Source organism: Pseudochaenichthys georgianus, chromosome 19 (assembly GCF_902827115.2).
Source record: "Pseudochaenichthys georgianus chromosome 19, fPseGeo1.2, whole genome shotgun sequence".
NCBI lineage: Eukaryota > Metazoa > Chordata > Actinopteri > Perciformes > Channichthyidae > Pseudochaenichthys > Pseudochaenichthys georgianus.
The window spans coordinates 15,339,190-15,356,876 of record NC_047521.1 but is presented as its reverse complement, the minus strand read 5'-3'; the positions used below and the strand labels follow the sequence as shown (position 1 = coordinate 15,356,876).

The 17,687-nt window shown below is 41.6% G+C and overlaps 1 protein-coding gene across 1 annotated transcript in view; it reads right to left on the bottom strand.

Annotated features, from left to right (window-relative positions):
- Positions 1–16,504, bottom strand: part of LOC117464785 (disintegrin and metalloproteinase domain-containing protein 12-like) — an 85,891-nt gene extending 69,387 nt beyond the window's left edge. Inside the window, exons 1-3 of the mRNA XM_034107459.1 lie at positions 16,172–16,504; positions 5,839–5,960; positions 2,200–2,273 (exon numbers count right to left, since the gene is read on the bottom strand). Of these exons, the coding sequence (XP_033963350.1) occupies positions 2,200–2,273; positions 5,839–5,960; positions 16,172–16,265 (290 nt within the window). The 5' untranslated portion in view covers positions 16,266–16,504. The remainder of the gene's footprint in view (positions 1–2,199; positions 2,274–5,838; positions 5,961–16,171) is intronic.
- Between the last annotated feature and the right edge of the window lie 1,183 nt (positions 16,505–17,687).

Below are 17,687 nucleotides of genomic sequence, written 5' to 3'. Positions count from 1 at the left end.
CTAAACGACTGAGGAAACGACAACGGGTCCCAAGGTGGATAGAAATGCATACGCCACTCTCTGGGGGGTCAAACAGCTCCGTGTGTGCGCCCTATACGGACATTTTCAGATCACTGATAGTGATTGCGCAATAGCCCCGCCTCTCCCCACCTCCGCTTACCCCGCGCCAGTGCTGAAGTGTTTCGCCACCAACAACAACAACAATGGCGGATCGCAGAGTTGCTATCGTGCTCCGGACGCTATTGACCATGCTACAGTTGTTTGTGCAAAAAGAGAGGCTCCGTGTATTTTATCATTATATTATATAGAGTCGTTATTCATTTGTTTTAAAGCTCAATAAATAACAAAGAAGACCTTTGACCGGCACTTTTATAATTTTGTCCGGAAGATTTCAACTTTAATACACGCTGACTGGCGAAAAACTCTGCCCGGTTCCCTCGGCCCCCACCGCGGAGAATAAACAGAAGGGCAACCATGACAACCTTCTTCTTCGCTGCTTTTGTGGAGGAAGTTACAGCGCCACCTACAGGCTCCTGCATATGTACTGCAGCTTCTCCAGCGGTTGGAGCTAAACGGAGCGGTCTCGCGTGGGCAGACACTATCCGGATAATTATTGCATGTGGACTGAAGCCGTTTGCGATTGCGTTTGCGTTAATCCTATGCGTTTAGCCGTTTTCGTCCTCGTGGGGCCGCAGCCTAAAAACCCTCACTTAATGTCAGCACAGCAGGTTCGGTTCTGGCTCTGGTGCTCTGATACGCAGAGCCGTTCAAAAACACACATCCTCTTCAAATCCACTTCCTATTTACTGTTCTACTCGTCAAACATGAATGGCAAAAAGTACCGTCTCATTTCGTTTTGGAATAGCTTTTTTCGCAGAAGTGTGTGAGAATACACAGATTATGAAATAACAGCTCTTTGTATCCAGACTAAGTGTAAGTGTAGAGTACATTCTGACAGACTGGTATTTTATATGAATAGAGGTTTGTTTCAGAAAGGTTCTCCATAATGTTTAAGCTCATTAAAGAAGGATCTACAGTCGATTTCACCTCTCTATCTTCTCTATGTGTTCCTCTTGGCTAAGGGTTTGAAAACAACTGTAGACGTTACATTTAATGCTGCTGGACATCTATGACAGCTATAATATGAAGACCATGTGGGCAATGCGTGGGAATGCAAGGCGTTTTTCCACCCTGGCTGATCACAAGGGAAAAGTTTGGTTCCCGTATGGAAATGAAATGTTTTCACGGCACGAGAATGTAATTCCATGCTATAAATGGGGCTGGTGAAAATGTGACAATCTGCAAGTCAGCTTTGCAAAATCCCCACCTGTGCAAAGTAGGAATGTTATTCAAATGAAAGCCTGAGCGTGATTTCCCCCCGAAAAATATGTCCCACAGTCTGCAGGTGGAATTTACATATATTAAGTCTTGAAAACAACTGAGATTAATGGCGGACTGACATAAAATCCCATCCACCCTCTCTCTCTGTCTCTTTGCTTCCCTCTCCCTTTTCCTCTCTATCACACAGACAGCTCTGCTTGTTCCTGGTTGCTCATGTGTGGCAGCAGAGCTGGATGGAAAACATATTGCACCATCAATCACGTCCCATTCTTCTCAGCAACACATTGGACTCGGAGCTTGTCTCAGACCGAGGCCAAGTACGAGTTGTCTTGAGTAAAAATGCAAAGATGACACATTCCTCCGAACAGATACAAAGCTCTGTCAGACTGCTCCTATTCCGATAACCTGATCTCTTTCAAATGATGTTCCCCTTACTTCCTGGTCCCTTGACTGACACTGCGTTGACAGTATCTTAATATACACAGAGAGGAGTGTGTGCCGCGTTCAAACGAAGCCTCCTTCTCCCCTGTGTTATGCCAACAGATCAAATGAAAAGATAGAGGGAGAAGAAGGAGGAAGATGTCGGTTTTCATCAATGTCTTGCTGATGTATTCAGGAATCCCTGTCTTTCAAGTCTTTGTTTCAGAACAGCAAAAAGACCAACGCATGGAGCGCCATGCCCACAGTAGTAGTGCAGGAGAGAAGGCTTTCCTCTTTCTCTTTGCTTTGTTGTGTGCGACACACAACTTGGCAACAGCCCCAGTAGTAGCCCCTGGGCAGTGCATATGTCCCCCATTTGTACTCCAAAAAGCACTGACTTTCGAGCAAGGGCCAAGTATGAATGGAGGGAACACTTACTCGTTTTTCTCCAGCACCAAGAGCAGCTGCTCACCTTCCGCTTCAATCAGGAGCTTCAGTGATGCGGGGTGACTCTGAAGAGGAAGCAGACAGGGGAGGGGATGAGAAAGATTGGTTACGGACTCAGGCAGACACTATTTTTGGTTGATGGAAGATGGTTCTCTGGTAGCAAACATGGTTCAAATAAATGAAATGTGCGGCAACACAGTTCTTAACAAGCTTGATTACAACCCTACAAAGCCACCCAGCGCAAGAAAAAACGCAAGAAGGCTGTTTTAAATTGAGTGGTCGAGAATCATGTGAAGCGACTTTATATCTTAGAACAAGAGCTGAGAGGATTAGCATTATGTTACTATTCCATTTGACATTAATCCCGCAGAAAGCCACGAGTCTTCGCACCCCTGAGTTACAACACAGAGCGACCGCGTGACTCCGTTAGAGTCGCATGAAGTGGCATCAAGTCGTACATCACTACTGTCAGCCGCTGTGCACACACACTCGCACGCACGCTCATATGTCATAACCTCTCTCCTGTTGTGTCTCGCTCAGGCACAAAAACACACTGTCTCACACACCTTCTCTAGGGATCAGCAACAACACACACAAATATATTTCACACACGTAGTTCAATCTGGGTCAACCGTGGCAGAGATCGCTGCTCTGGGTTAAGTCCTCCATCAGCCCCCGGGGAGGAGAATGTCGAGTGGATCATAAGAGGATATGGAAGCAGACAGAGGAGGTTTTAGGCAGTATCATTGCACAAGCCATGGAAGCACACTTCCTGCTATTTCCATTTCAGATTTCTCTCTATGAGGCACGCTTTGACCTCACACTGCGAATGTTTAGGACATTTATAACTTCAGGGAAACATACACAGCACACTGCATGTTTAGGCTTTTTATCAAGAGAGTAATATATTCAAACAAAACACTTCATTTCACCTTCATTTTTTTCTTTAGTTCTCTGTTTTGCTTTGTTTTTAGGGTAATAACATCCCAGAGAAACCTTGTTTGGTTAAGCCAGAACAAATTAATTCACTAATGAATTGACTCAATAACACAACCTGGAAACTCGAGCTGTGTTTTCTAAGTCTGCCTGGCAGCAGGGACGTGCACAGGTACGGGCTAATGTTGCCTGGGCAATGGCCCGTTTGGCCTTTTTGGCTGACCTGCCCCTCTGGAGAGAGCGAGTTTTTTTTTCTTTTTTCTGTTGTGGCCGAATCAACATGATAAGCCCACAATTAGTATTGTAGCATCTCGCTGCGGGAAACACACTTTGTCAGCGCTGTCATCTGCCGGTGCGTTAAGACCACCTCAGTGTCAGATTTTGGAAACTTGATTTTGAGTTGTCTCATGGCAGTTAGGGTATAAGGGAAAACCAGGGGACTTTACTTCCTCTTGATACCGTCGGATATTTACAAAAAAACACCTAAATAAATAAGTAATTAGATACCTTACCGTTACAACGCTCATAAAGAATGTTAAGAATAAGAATAATGCGTATTGAACTGGTTTCATTAATTAGTTAGAGGCCCTATTTCATCAGTATGTCTGGACTGCACAGCAGTTACAAGGGTCTGGCAAACTACATTAGAACAGAATTGTCCCCATATTGTCTTTAATAGTTACTAACATTAGATATTTTAATGAGATATGGACCGCAAAACAAAGAATGTCCCTGGTCACCTTAGCTTATTTTGTTATGAGATGATAATGTGAATTATTCTTCAAATTAGTTAATGTAAAAATCGTTTGGTTTCTTTTACATCAAAAACAAGTTACAAAAGGTCTTGTGTTTTTTTCCGGGGGGGGGGGGCCTTTTTCCAGTTTAGAGCAATAGCCCCTCCAAATGTCTGTGCACGTCCCTGCCTGGCAGCCATGTATTTCATTTTTACAACGTCTTGGATTATAACACCAAACAGAGCCAGAGATCCCACATTTCAAACATTTCATTAATATTCCAGTGGGTTTGTGTTGTTTCCCGCCTTCTTTAAATGGAGATATTGTGCAGCCATCTGTGCTTGAAATGTAATGAACACAGAGGCAATGACTGATATCTCTGGATGAATATATAATATACACCTTTAACAGCTGACACTTTCATTACATTCAGACTTAGATGCAGTTTGCAGTGTGATCATAATCTAAAATGAGTTGATTCAAGATGTATTACTTTAATTTGCATTTCAATCTAATGGCGGTTTAAGCGTGCCGTGCCGTGCCAGGCCTGTTTTTGGTTGCGTTTCCACTAGGCGAGGAGCGGACAGTGTGAGCTGAGTTCATTTCCTGCTTGCTGCGAGACATCGTGAATAGACGCGGGAAGGGGGGGAAGCTGAGGGGGCTGCAGCACGCTGTGTGTGTGTGTGTGTGTGTGTGTGTGTGTGTGTGTGTGTGTGTGTGCGTGCGTGCGTGCGTGCGTGCGTGTGTGTGGAGCTCCACAGATTGGTCCATTTGGGTATGGGCACGTCACTGTATCCAGAAAGTAAACAATGGAAAAAGAGAAATCTCCAACGAGGCGTTCTGGGGCAGCATAGACAGGTCTTTTCTGTGTTAGAGTTTTACTCGCTACAGGGTGTACTTTGAGGGTTTGTGACTTTGCAGACCGTTTACATGCATAAAAACCTTCATAACACACAAGGGGACGGGGAATAACCGGAAAAGCTTGACATGGGACCTTTAAGATATGAATTGGTGGCCAAAGTTCAAATACCCCCTTTTCCTGGTACTGTAGGTTGCAAAACAAAAATAAAGCTGAAAGCATACTCAATCCCGCTGTGAAATCCATATACAATCCTGTCTGAGTATCATAAACCCATGGTGGGGGTCCACAGGATCCTCTAGGGCAGTGGTTCTCAAATGGGGGTACGCAGACCCCTAGGGGTACGTTGGAGTGCTGCAGGGGGTACGTGAGATTTATTTTATGTTAATGAAAAAAAAGTAACGAAGTTTGAGCAGTGTGGGTTTTATATTAACAGAGTTACACATATTTCAAAACACGAAGTGTAATAACTGCAGTTTGCCTCCCTGTCAGGATGACAAAGATCCTCAGTGAAGCACAAGCCCATGATTCTCACTAAATTGATCAACTTATTAAAAAGATCAGTTCAATGGAACTAATGTCGTCTTAGTGTTATTGCATGATGTTAAAATTGCTTTGCCATGAATTTAGTGATGGATTGTAAACATTTGAAATGTAGCATTTAAGTGTTTCTCAGTTACAAGGTTGTTGTTGTAATAAATCAGACACCGATGTACTGTACCTCTTTAAATAGGCATGTCTTCCCTAACAAATTGTGTTTGCGCTGATCAGGGGGTACTTGGCTGAATTTTGTTTTCAAAGGGGGTACATAATTGAAAAAAGTTTGAGAATCACTGCTCTAGGGAGCAGAGAAATCAGCCTTCTTTTTTTACATGTCAATATATTCAATATTTCTTGTGAACAGGTTGATATTCTGACCTTATGGTGACAGTAAATGCCATGAAAATTCATTTTGACTTGATGGCACTGAATCCAAGACAAAATCTTTAGAAATCAGAAGCAGGCGACAGTGAATGTATATGCTAAATGTCATGACATTGTGTCAAGAGAAGGACAGACAACTGGAAGTCTAACATATTTGAATCAACTGCTATTGTTCACCTGGATTGGGAGCTGGCTGGTGGGTTTCCATTCTTTTCCAACAAGCTGAAGAGGCACTGTAGTCCCATAGTGTTTCTGCTTTGCTGTTGGTCTGTGTTGAACAGTCATGCTCAGAAGACTCCCTGTAAAAGAAAACATAAATACCACATGAGAGAATACACAGAAAACGTCCAAGTGTTCCTCATTTATTCCAAATACTCTCTGCATCTGTTAAAACATATTTGTGGACACAAACAATAGGAACATTTTCTAAACTGATTTTATACAAACAATACTGATAATTAGTTCCTCCTATTAAAGGCCTGAGCCTGGTGGCCATTACCAACATCAGAACACAACCAGTTCAGCTGCCATGTAATATCAGTTAAACAAAATCACAGCACTTGTATTTGATGGCTTTTCTGAGTCACCGCACACAAATAATGCTTTTTCGGTTTTAACAACCAACAATTATCTCCGCTGAAAAATTCCATCGCCAATACGTCTTTCCTGGACACATGTTCAACTCCTTTTCATAGGATGTCGTCTCCCCTGCTATTAAGACATGAATACAATAATCAGCACTCTCAGACATCAAGCAATGAAAACCTGAAGCTGTCGGTGAAACTGTAACCACCCCCTTTTCTCTCTTAAGCTGCATGCATCTCCACAGTTCAGGAGTTTAGAGCGTGGAACTGTGGTTGCTGCTGCTGCTGCTGTGATAACTCCTAACACAGGGCTAGTGTCCAGGATGCAGTGCAGGGATTGGACGTAGCTATGGGGCATTGTTCCCAGCATTCTTTTTATCTCCTCTCTCCATATTCTGACAGGGTGTTAACTGAGCCTCCAAGTGGCTACAATTCCTGGAGCTCTGCAGTATTACTAGACATTTAAGACTATATATGTCCCTGAATCCAATACTGAATTGCACAAGGGGTGCGGATAGAAGTTGGAGAAACACATCCACTATCACGCCACTTATAACTGAGACAGAAGCTGCAACTGATACTAAACAGTAAATCATGAGTACACAGAGAGACTGAATGCAATAGTGAGCCACTGGAGGACATTGCTAATAGTGTTCCTGCAGTAATCATCTCCCCGCAGCAGGGAAGCTATTTCCAAACTCGGGTCTCTTACAGCAGGGGGTGTTTGCACCATTTGTTTCAGTGCAAACATCCTAAATCAAATGTTTTCTTATTTTCTTTTTTTGGTTTTCTTCCACAATACTCCATCGAGCGTTTCCAAACAGCAGGGAAACAGATTTATTTGGAGGGTGATGTCCCTGTTAGAAAGTTACGCGTGTGGTCTAGGCATGATTGATGGTATGTTTGGGTTTTATGTCTTAATTTTGAATCAAATTTCAAACACATATAAGTGAAAAACACCCTCAAGGGAGCACAGATTTGTATTATTATTAGCAACAGATTCAAGGTTTTTTTCCTTCATGGTTCACATCAATGCTGTCTCTCTATGCATGATTCACCCAGCTAAATTGCTGAGTCTGCTTATTATCCGGCATTAAAAACCTGGGTCAGACACCCCCCCCCCCCCTGCTGAGCTTTGTTCTGGTTCTCCTCTGAGGAAACCACCCCTCTGGAGTTGATCACAGAGCCTCTCCAGCTGATAGGGGAGAGCCAGAGGTGACCAGCTCAGCAATCCTCAGCCAGCTCCAGCCTGATGATGAGAAGCAGCCATCTCTCACACACACACACGCGCACACACAACAGCGAGGGAAGCATCCTACTCTCATTAGTCCTAGAAAACCACACCGTCTGGGGGAGGTGGGCATGCTGAGTAAGGAAACACATGACGACCTCTGTGAAAAGTACGGATGGATAAACAGACGAGGGGGGAATAGGAAGACGTTTTGACAGGGAAAGGTCAAAACCCAATTATGCTTATCCAATTCATGTGAAAACACACACTCACACAGATGGAACAGCCTTTTCTGTGGTCCACAACTTTAAAGACGAGGTTCACCATACAGCGGCTCCTTCCCTTACTTCAAAGTCCACAAGTGACTGGCCATTTTGTTAATGTGGTGTGCTATGAGGTTTAATACCCGCTTATAAATGGCATTATATTAGTGGAAACAGTCTGGAGGCTCAGTTTTTCCCCCCGTGCTCGGGAGAGACATTTGGTAAAGTTGGAGTGTAGCGTGGTGTGTAAATGGCTTTTGTTAGCTAGAATGTTATAAGAGCCACCCGAAGCATTAAGGGAGCGGTAAAAGTGGAACGAGAACCCAAAGCCTTATTTATACGTTCAATAAAGAAGAGTGTAAACAGAGGTCTTAATAAAGCAGAGTTCTAGCCATGATCAGCTCCCTTTATGCTCCAGCGTACACAAGGAGGGTTTGTGCCACTTATATTGCCTCCATAAAGTAAATGCTGGTGATGGAAATGTGATACAGACCCATGACTGTTTAGAGTAATTAATTAGTCTTTCCCCAGCGGTGTTGTTAAGAAGAAAATAACCAAATCTATTATGAACTCCTTATTTACTGCCATTGTTTGGTTGTTTTCCTGGTGTATCATACTCACAAAAAGCATGGATTAAGTGGTTTGCAGGTCAAAAGGCATCGATGGGTTTCATTTGATTGCAAGGTTCTTAAGGTCAGAGGGTCCCAACCTGGGGGTGGGGATATCCCAAGGGGTCGGAAGTAAATCAGTCTTTCTGCGTGATGATTGGCAAGACCATTTAACACAAGATCAGGTTTATCTGATTTTTATATTTTTTTAACACCTCTTCAGGGTGGAACACGACTATCACTCGAAGACTGCAGACCCCTGCCGAATGCTCCATCTCTCTGGGTTTTTGAAAGTGAAGAAGTTCTGTATGATCCCCATGATTTCAAATAAGCTCCAAATGTTATGGGTTCTTATTTGCCCCATGCTTCACTCTTAAACCAACTTTCATGGAAATCTGGCCAGCAGTTGAACCATAAAGATAGATAAACAACCCATACAAAAAAATGATCCTCTTTGGTTGAGGTAATGAACCACATCCTCACAGCTCAAAGACATATGGAACTTGTGACTAGGGAGGCATTGCTTGTTCATGAAGGTTCAAAAGATAACAAAGTTAGTAACCTGCAGTCAAGGTCAGGGGTCAGTGGCCACTAAAGCTAAAGCCTAATTGTAGGTCATCATCACCTGTTGCATAGAGCTGTATGCAAAGATCAATACAGGGATTGGTAAAAGAGGCAAGGAGGGGCAAAATGATCAGGTCATTTGACAGAAAAATTAAGATTATAAGAACATCAAGGTAGCAGAAAGGTTAGGATATCAAGGCACACACAATGTATTGTTTTGGTTGTGAAGATTTGAAAACTCACTATTCTTTAGATATTAGAATATGATGAATATAATAAATTCACTTTTTAACCAAACAGTCTGTTTTAACCTTGATATCTAGCTGTGTCGCCTGGTGTATTAAATCAGTGCTTGCTAGAGTAGATTACAGTTCCTGATGGTATTTCACACTCAATCTTTACCTGGTTTTCTCAGCTCTTCAACATTAATGCATTCTCCACAGCCTATGAGATGCTTGTCCATGGGAACACATGACCTTCCTCAGTTATTTCTCAGATGTCAAGATGTCCTTTCTAACGGCCCTTTCCCATCTCAATCTGTTCCACTAAAACAAATCAACAACTGTTCTGCTTTATTAAACCCCAGAGCCTGCTTTCTCGCAACGAATTGTAACTCACTCCTTGACAGGCAACCATGAAATAATATATTCATAACAATCTTTGCTTTTCAAACACAAATGGCATACGGTTCTTTTCATCTTCACACTTGATGAGGCCGTGCCCCACACATGTGCACAGGTCCTTCTGAGATGGAATACAGCAGGCTACAAGAACGTACACACATCAATAAATAGCACTCCTAATCACAGTCACCCTTGCCTGATGGCGGGCGCAGGAACAGAACACAAGGACATACTCCAAAGTCACTTTGACAGCAATTCTCGCCGATTTTGAGAATATTTAATAAGAATTAAATAACAACGCCTTGGGACGTTTGAATGACACTCTTAGTAAACAAAAACCCCTGAATAGTACAAGAAAACGTGTAGAGGAGACACACTTGAGATGATCCCATTATTGTTTGACACGGCTGGACACTGTTTAGTTACGACTCAAAGCGCTAGAAGGAAATGGGCTTGAAATAAGAGCATGTGGAATTAATTAGGGCAGAGCAATGAGTCAAACTGGCCTGTTTTAAGCAGAACTATGACACAAGAAAGACAACTAAGGTATTTAAAAACAATTATTTCCCTGGTAACATATGGAAATGTGTTTTGGATAAAGCAAATCTAATAAAATGATCACTTTTTCTACTTTAGGAACATGTATCCGTTCCCATTTTCATCCAGATTGGGGGGATGTCTTTAATCAGAGCATTGACTGGATTGGGGACCTGATTAAGGGAAGGCTCTGAGCCAAAAGTTGGTTCTGACGTCAGCCACAGGAGAAAACTTGGTTAATGTTTGTGGCTATTGCTCATTTAATAATGGGTGTTTGACAGGCATACCACAAACTCAATCTATCCTCAATCGGAGTGGGCAAAATATACTAATTCAAACCGAACGGTGATTGGGAACAGAATAATAAATGCTACATTGGGAGGACGCTTTTTCATAAATGACCTTGGGGACAAAATCAATGAACTCTGATGTCTCTCTTTCTCTCTTTCATCATCATGACTGGGACAAATCATTATTGTCATCATTGAAAATGTCAAAGAATTGAGATAAATTCTGGTTCCAAGTGCCAAAGGCTTCAAATTGAAAAGCAGTCCAAAACCCAAACATTTCAATGTATTATTTTGGAAAGAATAGTCAATACATGATTAGTTTTGTCAGAGTATTATTCATGAACAAGTCATTTCTAAGAAAGCATGCCCACATTATCATGAACCCAGTGTCTCAAAGCAGAACATCCTCATAACAAATAATGTCCTTGGGACTCTGGATCACACAGATCAAGCATTTACAGACACCACCTGGGGCTCTAAGAACGTGTGAGGAACATTCATTATTATTTTAAACATTTCTTAAGCTTTAAAATAGACCCTGAATGATTAAAAAAAGAAAAGCAGAGAATTATCTCATTTCAGAAGCAGGACTTAATGTTCTGTTGATCACTTTGGTCAACTAATCTTCACCTTGCTCCTTGTTTTTGTTCTTGATGTTTCATGGGGATAATCAAGCAAAGGTGAAAAGTGCAAGGTAATCTTGGCTTGAGTCCACGGCAAACATCTGAGCCATTTGGGGAACATTATGTCAACACCCTGAGGGTTGCACTGGGAAACATAAAAACCTGTTGGTGACATCATGGTAATGGGTTTCTGCACAAACTGGAGAGAGGCTCTCCTTAAATCAAATCGTATAAGGTAGCAGTGTGTCAAAAATGACAGCAATGAGAGTGTTAATGGTTGAATGTATAGGATTTCTTAGAACATATTGAGGGTCATAATCAAGCCATTTAACACTGGGCTCCCTCTACGGTAAATAGCGCTTTGTGTGTTCTCCCTCTTCATGTTTCTCTACCCCCACCTTGTGCACTGAATTAATTTACTGTCACACTAACATGATGTCAGCACATAACTACTTGATGGGCAATAGATGGTCCTGCAGCAAATTCCCCTAGGCTCAGCAGGAGGTTAATGTTGTGCCGTTACGCCCCCGGCGGGTGACACTGTTACGCTTCGCCTGCTGAGAGGGGCTATGCTTGCTGCCCAGCATGGAGCCTGTGTGCCTTGGCAACAAAGGTCAGAGTCACAGAGAGCTTCTGGAGCAGAGCCGTATGAAAGCTTGTTAATATGGTCCCTAAGATGGATTTCATTTACAGCGTCATGGGAAGCCAATGTCTGGCACACAATTAAACCACAACAAATCGAAAATAAAACAAACATTAGGCAACAGCAAAAAAGACAGAGAAAATGTACAATATGTACAGTATATGGAGGCAACCACCTCATTATGACAGTGGAGACAGTCTATTTAAAAGTCTCATAGGATAACAACAACAAAGATGGATATCATTCTGAAGCTGACACATGCGATTTTCGCCATTACTTGATCTTCAAATAGTTATGCAACGCTAATTACATTTCTATTCATTCAAGTCATACAGGAGCAATATTTGATTTGATTTAAATGAAATGTATATGTTTTTTAGACTGCTGGTCAGCTAAAAATCTCTGAAAAAGAAAACTTGTGATCTGGATATTGCAATTTAAAACAAGACTTGATATTTCCACTTGGTCTTTGAAAACCTGAACAATTTTAGAAATCTTGGACTGGTCATGTATATTACATGTCACTTACTAGATGCTTTTCTCCAAAGCGACGTATATTCAATTCTGTGGACAATCCCCACAGGAACAATTTAGGGAGAAGTGTCTTGTCCAAGGACACAGCAGAATGTTGACTGCAGTGGGATTCGAACCAGTGCCCCAGTGATCCGAATATCAGCGCACTATCCACTGAGCCACAACCTCCCCGTATATGACCTTGAAACCTTTGTCTTCATGTAACTATTCTATGTGCACGTACTGACTCACCTTAAAATACATCACAGGTCTGCCTGTGGAACATAACTCAGACAGACAAAGCAAACGTTTTCTCATACTGATATTCTGTACAAACTGTGCTGTTGTATTTGTTGTAAAGTATTTGTATTGTATGTACTCTGTACGTGCTGTACATAGTATGGCTCGACCAACAATTGTTTTAAAAATGTGCTATATAAATAAAACTTGATTTGATTTGAAACGGTTGGAGCAGAGTTGGTGGACTAATGTGTTGGAATCCTACCCAGAAGGGAGGTAACCTGTCTTCTCCCTGCTTTTCTCTCTCATTAAAGAATATGATGAAATCAGGGCAGATCCTGTTTGCCAGGCTGAAAGATGGATGATGTGGAAAAGTGAAAGACAATGACTTGGCTTTCACGTGGAATCAAGTCAAACTGGGGAATGTTTCCCAGTGTAGTTCATCTGGAATTGCAATTGATGCCTGTTTTTGATTCCTATTCACTCCTTTGGCAGGATTATAAAAATTTGATTTTCAAGTTGGAAAAGCAAATAAATTAACAATGACAACATGAGAAGCACAACCTTAGTTTCCTCTTAGTTAAAAAACAAAAAGGTGATATAAAACTACATGGATATTTATCAACAAAAAAACAGGCAAAAAGGGGTAAATAGACAATAAAAACAAAATGTTTAACTTAACCAGAATTACTGTAAAATTGAAATCAGCCATTAGCCATTTTTACAATGTAAACCCATTTACGCTACTTGGTAATTCAGCAGCATTAAGGCTCTACTTAACAATAATATTTACAAATAATGTACCAAATGACTGCTTAATGTGTTTACAGAGATTACCTCACAGAGATTGCCAAAGCCTTTAACCTCATTATTATATTTTAGGGCACATTGACTTTCTCAGTCTCACTCAATTGCGTTTCAAGTAATAGACATACCGTTAGCTGTTGTTTTAGCGCTGAGCAGCACAGACAAAATTAGCTACCAAGATGCCCAAAGTGTCACAGTTGCCTAAACCATTCCAGACCAGAATGCAGACTAGCTAAATCTGCTAATCTACAGGATATGCAGTTGTTAGTTATCATTGTGGCCAGAGAAAGAGCTATCTGACATTATATAGCATATGTTATTCAGTATGCTCCACCTTAAAGTGCTGCAAAACAGAACACAAGAACTGACCCGAACCGTCATGTTTGGTGGGTAAACACTAATAGGGTGTAACTTGAATTTACCCAGATAGATTTGACACTCACAGGAGGTATCTGAGCCAACTGAATTCTCCGAAGAGACAAGAGTAGACACTTGGGGAGAGCTGTGCTGAGCTCAACTCTGACCTTACTGGGTGTGAAAGTCCAATGAGAAAGTCCAGAGCCAGCATCGGGTTTCAGCTTGTGTGTTGAGCTTGGTCAGGGGGAAAAGGGTCAAATAAGTCCAAAGCAACTTCGAAGAAATTAATACAACATATGTAGGGTTTGGCCACATGAGTTCTGTCCAGGTATTTCTCCTTCACCATATATAAATATCCCCACTGCGGAACAGCAACTGGTTGATCAGTCGGTCTTAATTCACATCCACACATGAGCCAAGTCTCCTTACCGGCCCTGTGGGTTTCAACTATTATCCTAAGCAATTCATTTAGAAGATCTGAATCCGTTCAAGCTGAAAAGATACAAAATGCATCTGACTAGCTCTGAAGTCTGGGTCACCTCAAGTGATAATGTCTCTCTGGGGAGGACATGGTTTGCTTTAGGAATGTTTTACTACAGTCCAAAAATATATTCTCAGCTCAACTTTCATTTGTCTGAGCATGCAGTACGCACGCTGCATGCAGATCTCCAGGCAGACAGAGTCATGTTGGTTATAGCAGTACAGCTGGCTAGTAAATACTGGCTGACACTAAAGTGTGTCAACCATCGGTGGAAGTCATTCACTAGGGATCCCTAGGTAGAACAGAAACGTCCACAAGACAGACGGGGAAAGGAGAACCGACAAGAAAGCTCTGGGGGCGGTGTCATGAACTATGCTAACATGACATTGCATGGAGCCTAACTACTCCCTCTTTTTAGCAGCCTTGAACTCCTGACAGCAATGTCAAAGTCAGCACAGTCTGGACAAAGTAAAAACTTGCACAAAAAAAAGAACTAATGATTCCCACTCAATATGCTTAACATGAAGTAAGCTGAAACGGATTTTTTTCAACAATCAAACAATAATTGTGTCATAGTAGGTCTAAATAATTAAAAAATGAAGGCCAAGCCCTGTACTGCATATGTAAAAGTTATTTTAAAATGTATGTCATATATATTTTTCTTCATTACTTCTATTGTGATATAGGCTAAGCTCACTTAAAACCGTTATGTTCATTATGAAGATATGAAGTTACCCACATCGTAGTAGAACATAATGGCCATATCGCCCAACTCTATAGCTAATTACATTTTTGAACATTGAGCAATGGTTTCATCACTTAGAAATAGTCATGCATAGCCCCGCACATTTTGATTCTTTTTGTCAGTTAAACAGAATCCCATCTCCTGTGCACCTGTTCACACCACCCCTTCCATCCATTTATCTCAATCAGTCCAGATTACCCCCAAGCAAGATGATATCCTGCCAATAAAGATGGGCTCAGACTTTCCCAGACACACACACAACTGAACTGGCGATGATGATGTTTAAGGAGCCTGAACCCACGAGAACAAACCCATCAAGGCCAACCGTCTGAGGACTACGAACTGTTGATGAATACATTAACAACTTCCTCACTCTTTGATCCCAGTTTTACACATTTGCCCTGGCTGGTAATTAATTCCCATGATTCAACAGTGAGTGTCGTGACAACCAGATGTAAAAAGTGTTCTGTATGTGAATGCTCAAGCTGTTGATCATAGCCCACTGTGTAGTGTTCTTGTTGAATCTCATCTATCGGGCATGGGCCACGTGATGGAGATGTCATGAGCTACAGCCCAAAGGGGTGCAATCCCAGTGTGAGACACACAAGAATAGACACAGACACACACTGCTGCAGATATAGACATTTCCCCAAGGCTCTCAAGCAGCTATTTTTCATGTGTTTGCTAGGATGTCATAAACATAATAAATCAGTTGCAATTTACGGGCTCCTAAAAAGCTACTTCACTTCTTAAGTTCAAACGAACATTGTGGATTTTTGGTTTCTGCATTTGGCACTAAAGTAATCCTGGAATTCGTCCATAATTGAACAAGTATGTTTGAAGTGCCTTGAAAAACTGAAGTATGCTTAAAGCACCAGCGTAACGCCTCAAGTGCTACCCCTGATTACCAACGAGAGTTTCAGCATCATCAATTATACAGCGTGTCTTCTCCTCTGAGGTGCACACACTGACTGCGAGATAAAAAAGAAATGATGTTATGCCTTTCACACAGAGAGATCTATGGAGAGAATGAGAGAAAGCCATGAATTTAGAAAGCTTGTTTACACTGGGGATGTTTGACTCTGCCCAAACATGTGTTATGGATCTGTAAGTCTGCTGTACTAACACAGGCTTTCATAAAACATGATATACCAAAAACATCCAAAGGGGAGACATGAATGAAGAATAGAAGAGACAAGACACTGCAGAATGCACGCAATGACAAATGCAGAGGTTCATTACTAGGTATATATAATATCGTTCTATGATGTTTCCACGTGAAAACACTTCTTCTTTTTTGTATTCACAAAGTGAGAAAAGTCAATTAAGAATACAATCAATTTGCACATAAATCTTTGAAAGCCTTTAATAGGAAAGGAAAAATACATCCTCGCCTCTTACCTTCAGCAGATGTGGAGAGCACGCTGTCACACAAAGCGACAGATAAAGCCTGAAGTGCTGTCAGAATGACAAACTTCAGACTCCAGAGGTTCATGATGCCCGGCTGAAGCGTGGACGGGACTGGCCAACTGGTTCACTGCAGAGCAACCATCATACAATCCAACAACAGCTGATATGCAAGAGCAACCCCCCAAAATAAAACCCACTTCCTGAAATATGATCAAGTAAATGAGCGGTGTCTTAGGAAATCCCGAGGACAGCTGATTCAACTCCCATTCACAAACGTCCAAGTCAAAAAGCAGCCGCGAAAAAGTATGACATTTAAGGGGAATTGAAGAGCGACCGGGGATAAATGTTAACAAATACACAAGCCGCTGCTGTATCAGACGCCCACTGAAATGACATAAATTGCAAGGCAATTACTGGCGAGAAGTGTTGTCTTATGAGTAGGGACCATGTGCTTCATGAATCGCTCCGCCAGGTCCTAGAGCCAGCTTTCGCAGATATTATTACTCATCGAGCAAGAGCAGTGTGAAGCTAACCGGATAAACAAACAGCAACATCCGGTTCGACCTTTCACAATAAAGACGCCATATTACACATCTTTTAAACTATGTTTGTATGATACAAATTAGAAAAACCCAAGATAAATGTACTTAAATTAAAGTGTTTAAAGGTTAATTTTGTAGTATGAAAGTGTATGACTTTACAGTTAGAGTTTGACAAAATAAAAATGATGAAGTTATACTTTTGCCCGTTTGACTACGTGGCTCTCATTTCTTTTTTAATAAAACTGAGGATTTAATGCTTTTTTAAATTCATATTATTGCAAATTGAACACATTAAGTTTGGTCAGGGAAAATTAACCTTGCATTGTCACTTAACTTGTAAGTGGATATCCCAAATAAGCAAATAAGTGGACATTGAGTCAATATCATTTTAGTCAAAAAATAGGAATTCCTTTTAACCCATGTGCCACAATTATCTGAAGGTTGCAGAAGCTAGCGTGACACCAGCATTTTATTTTGAAAGCATACCACTTAATTTCCGGCCTGACTCTTGGTATCCACTACCCAATGTGCTGATAGTCCCACTACCCAATGTGCTGATAGTCCCACATGCTGAAGCAGCCCACACTCGGTGTACATTTAAATAATGTGGCCTACACAGCCCCCACTCCGAGATGTTACTCACTGTTGTTGTGCATACATTTTGTTGTTGAGTCAGAGTAAGCTAAGCATAATCTGTCTGTTGTATGACTTTGAATATATTTACATTTTAAGATATCTGACTCAAATATATTCATGAGACTCACAGCCAGATACTTGTTATCAAGGCACTGAGATGCACGGATTCTACATATGGACACGGCCAATTCAGACACTGGCCGTCCACCTTAGACATTCTCTTCAAGAGGGAATGCAGTCAGAAAACAGGCAGGTGTCCAGTGTCCACATGGGGATGAGTTCCTGAAAGCTTTTTCTCTCCCAACAGGGGAGAACCCTGGTATGCTCGA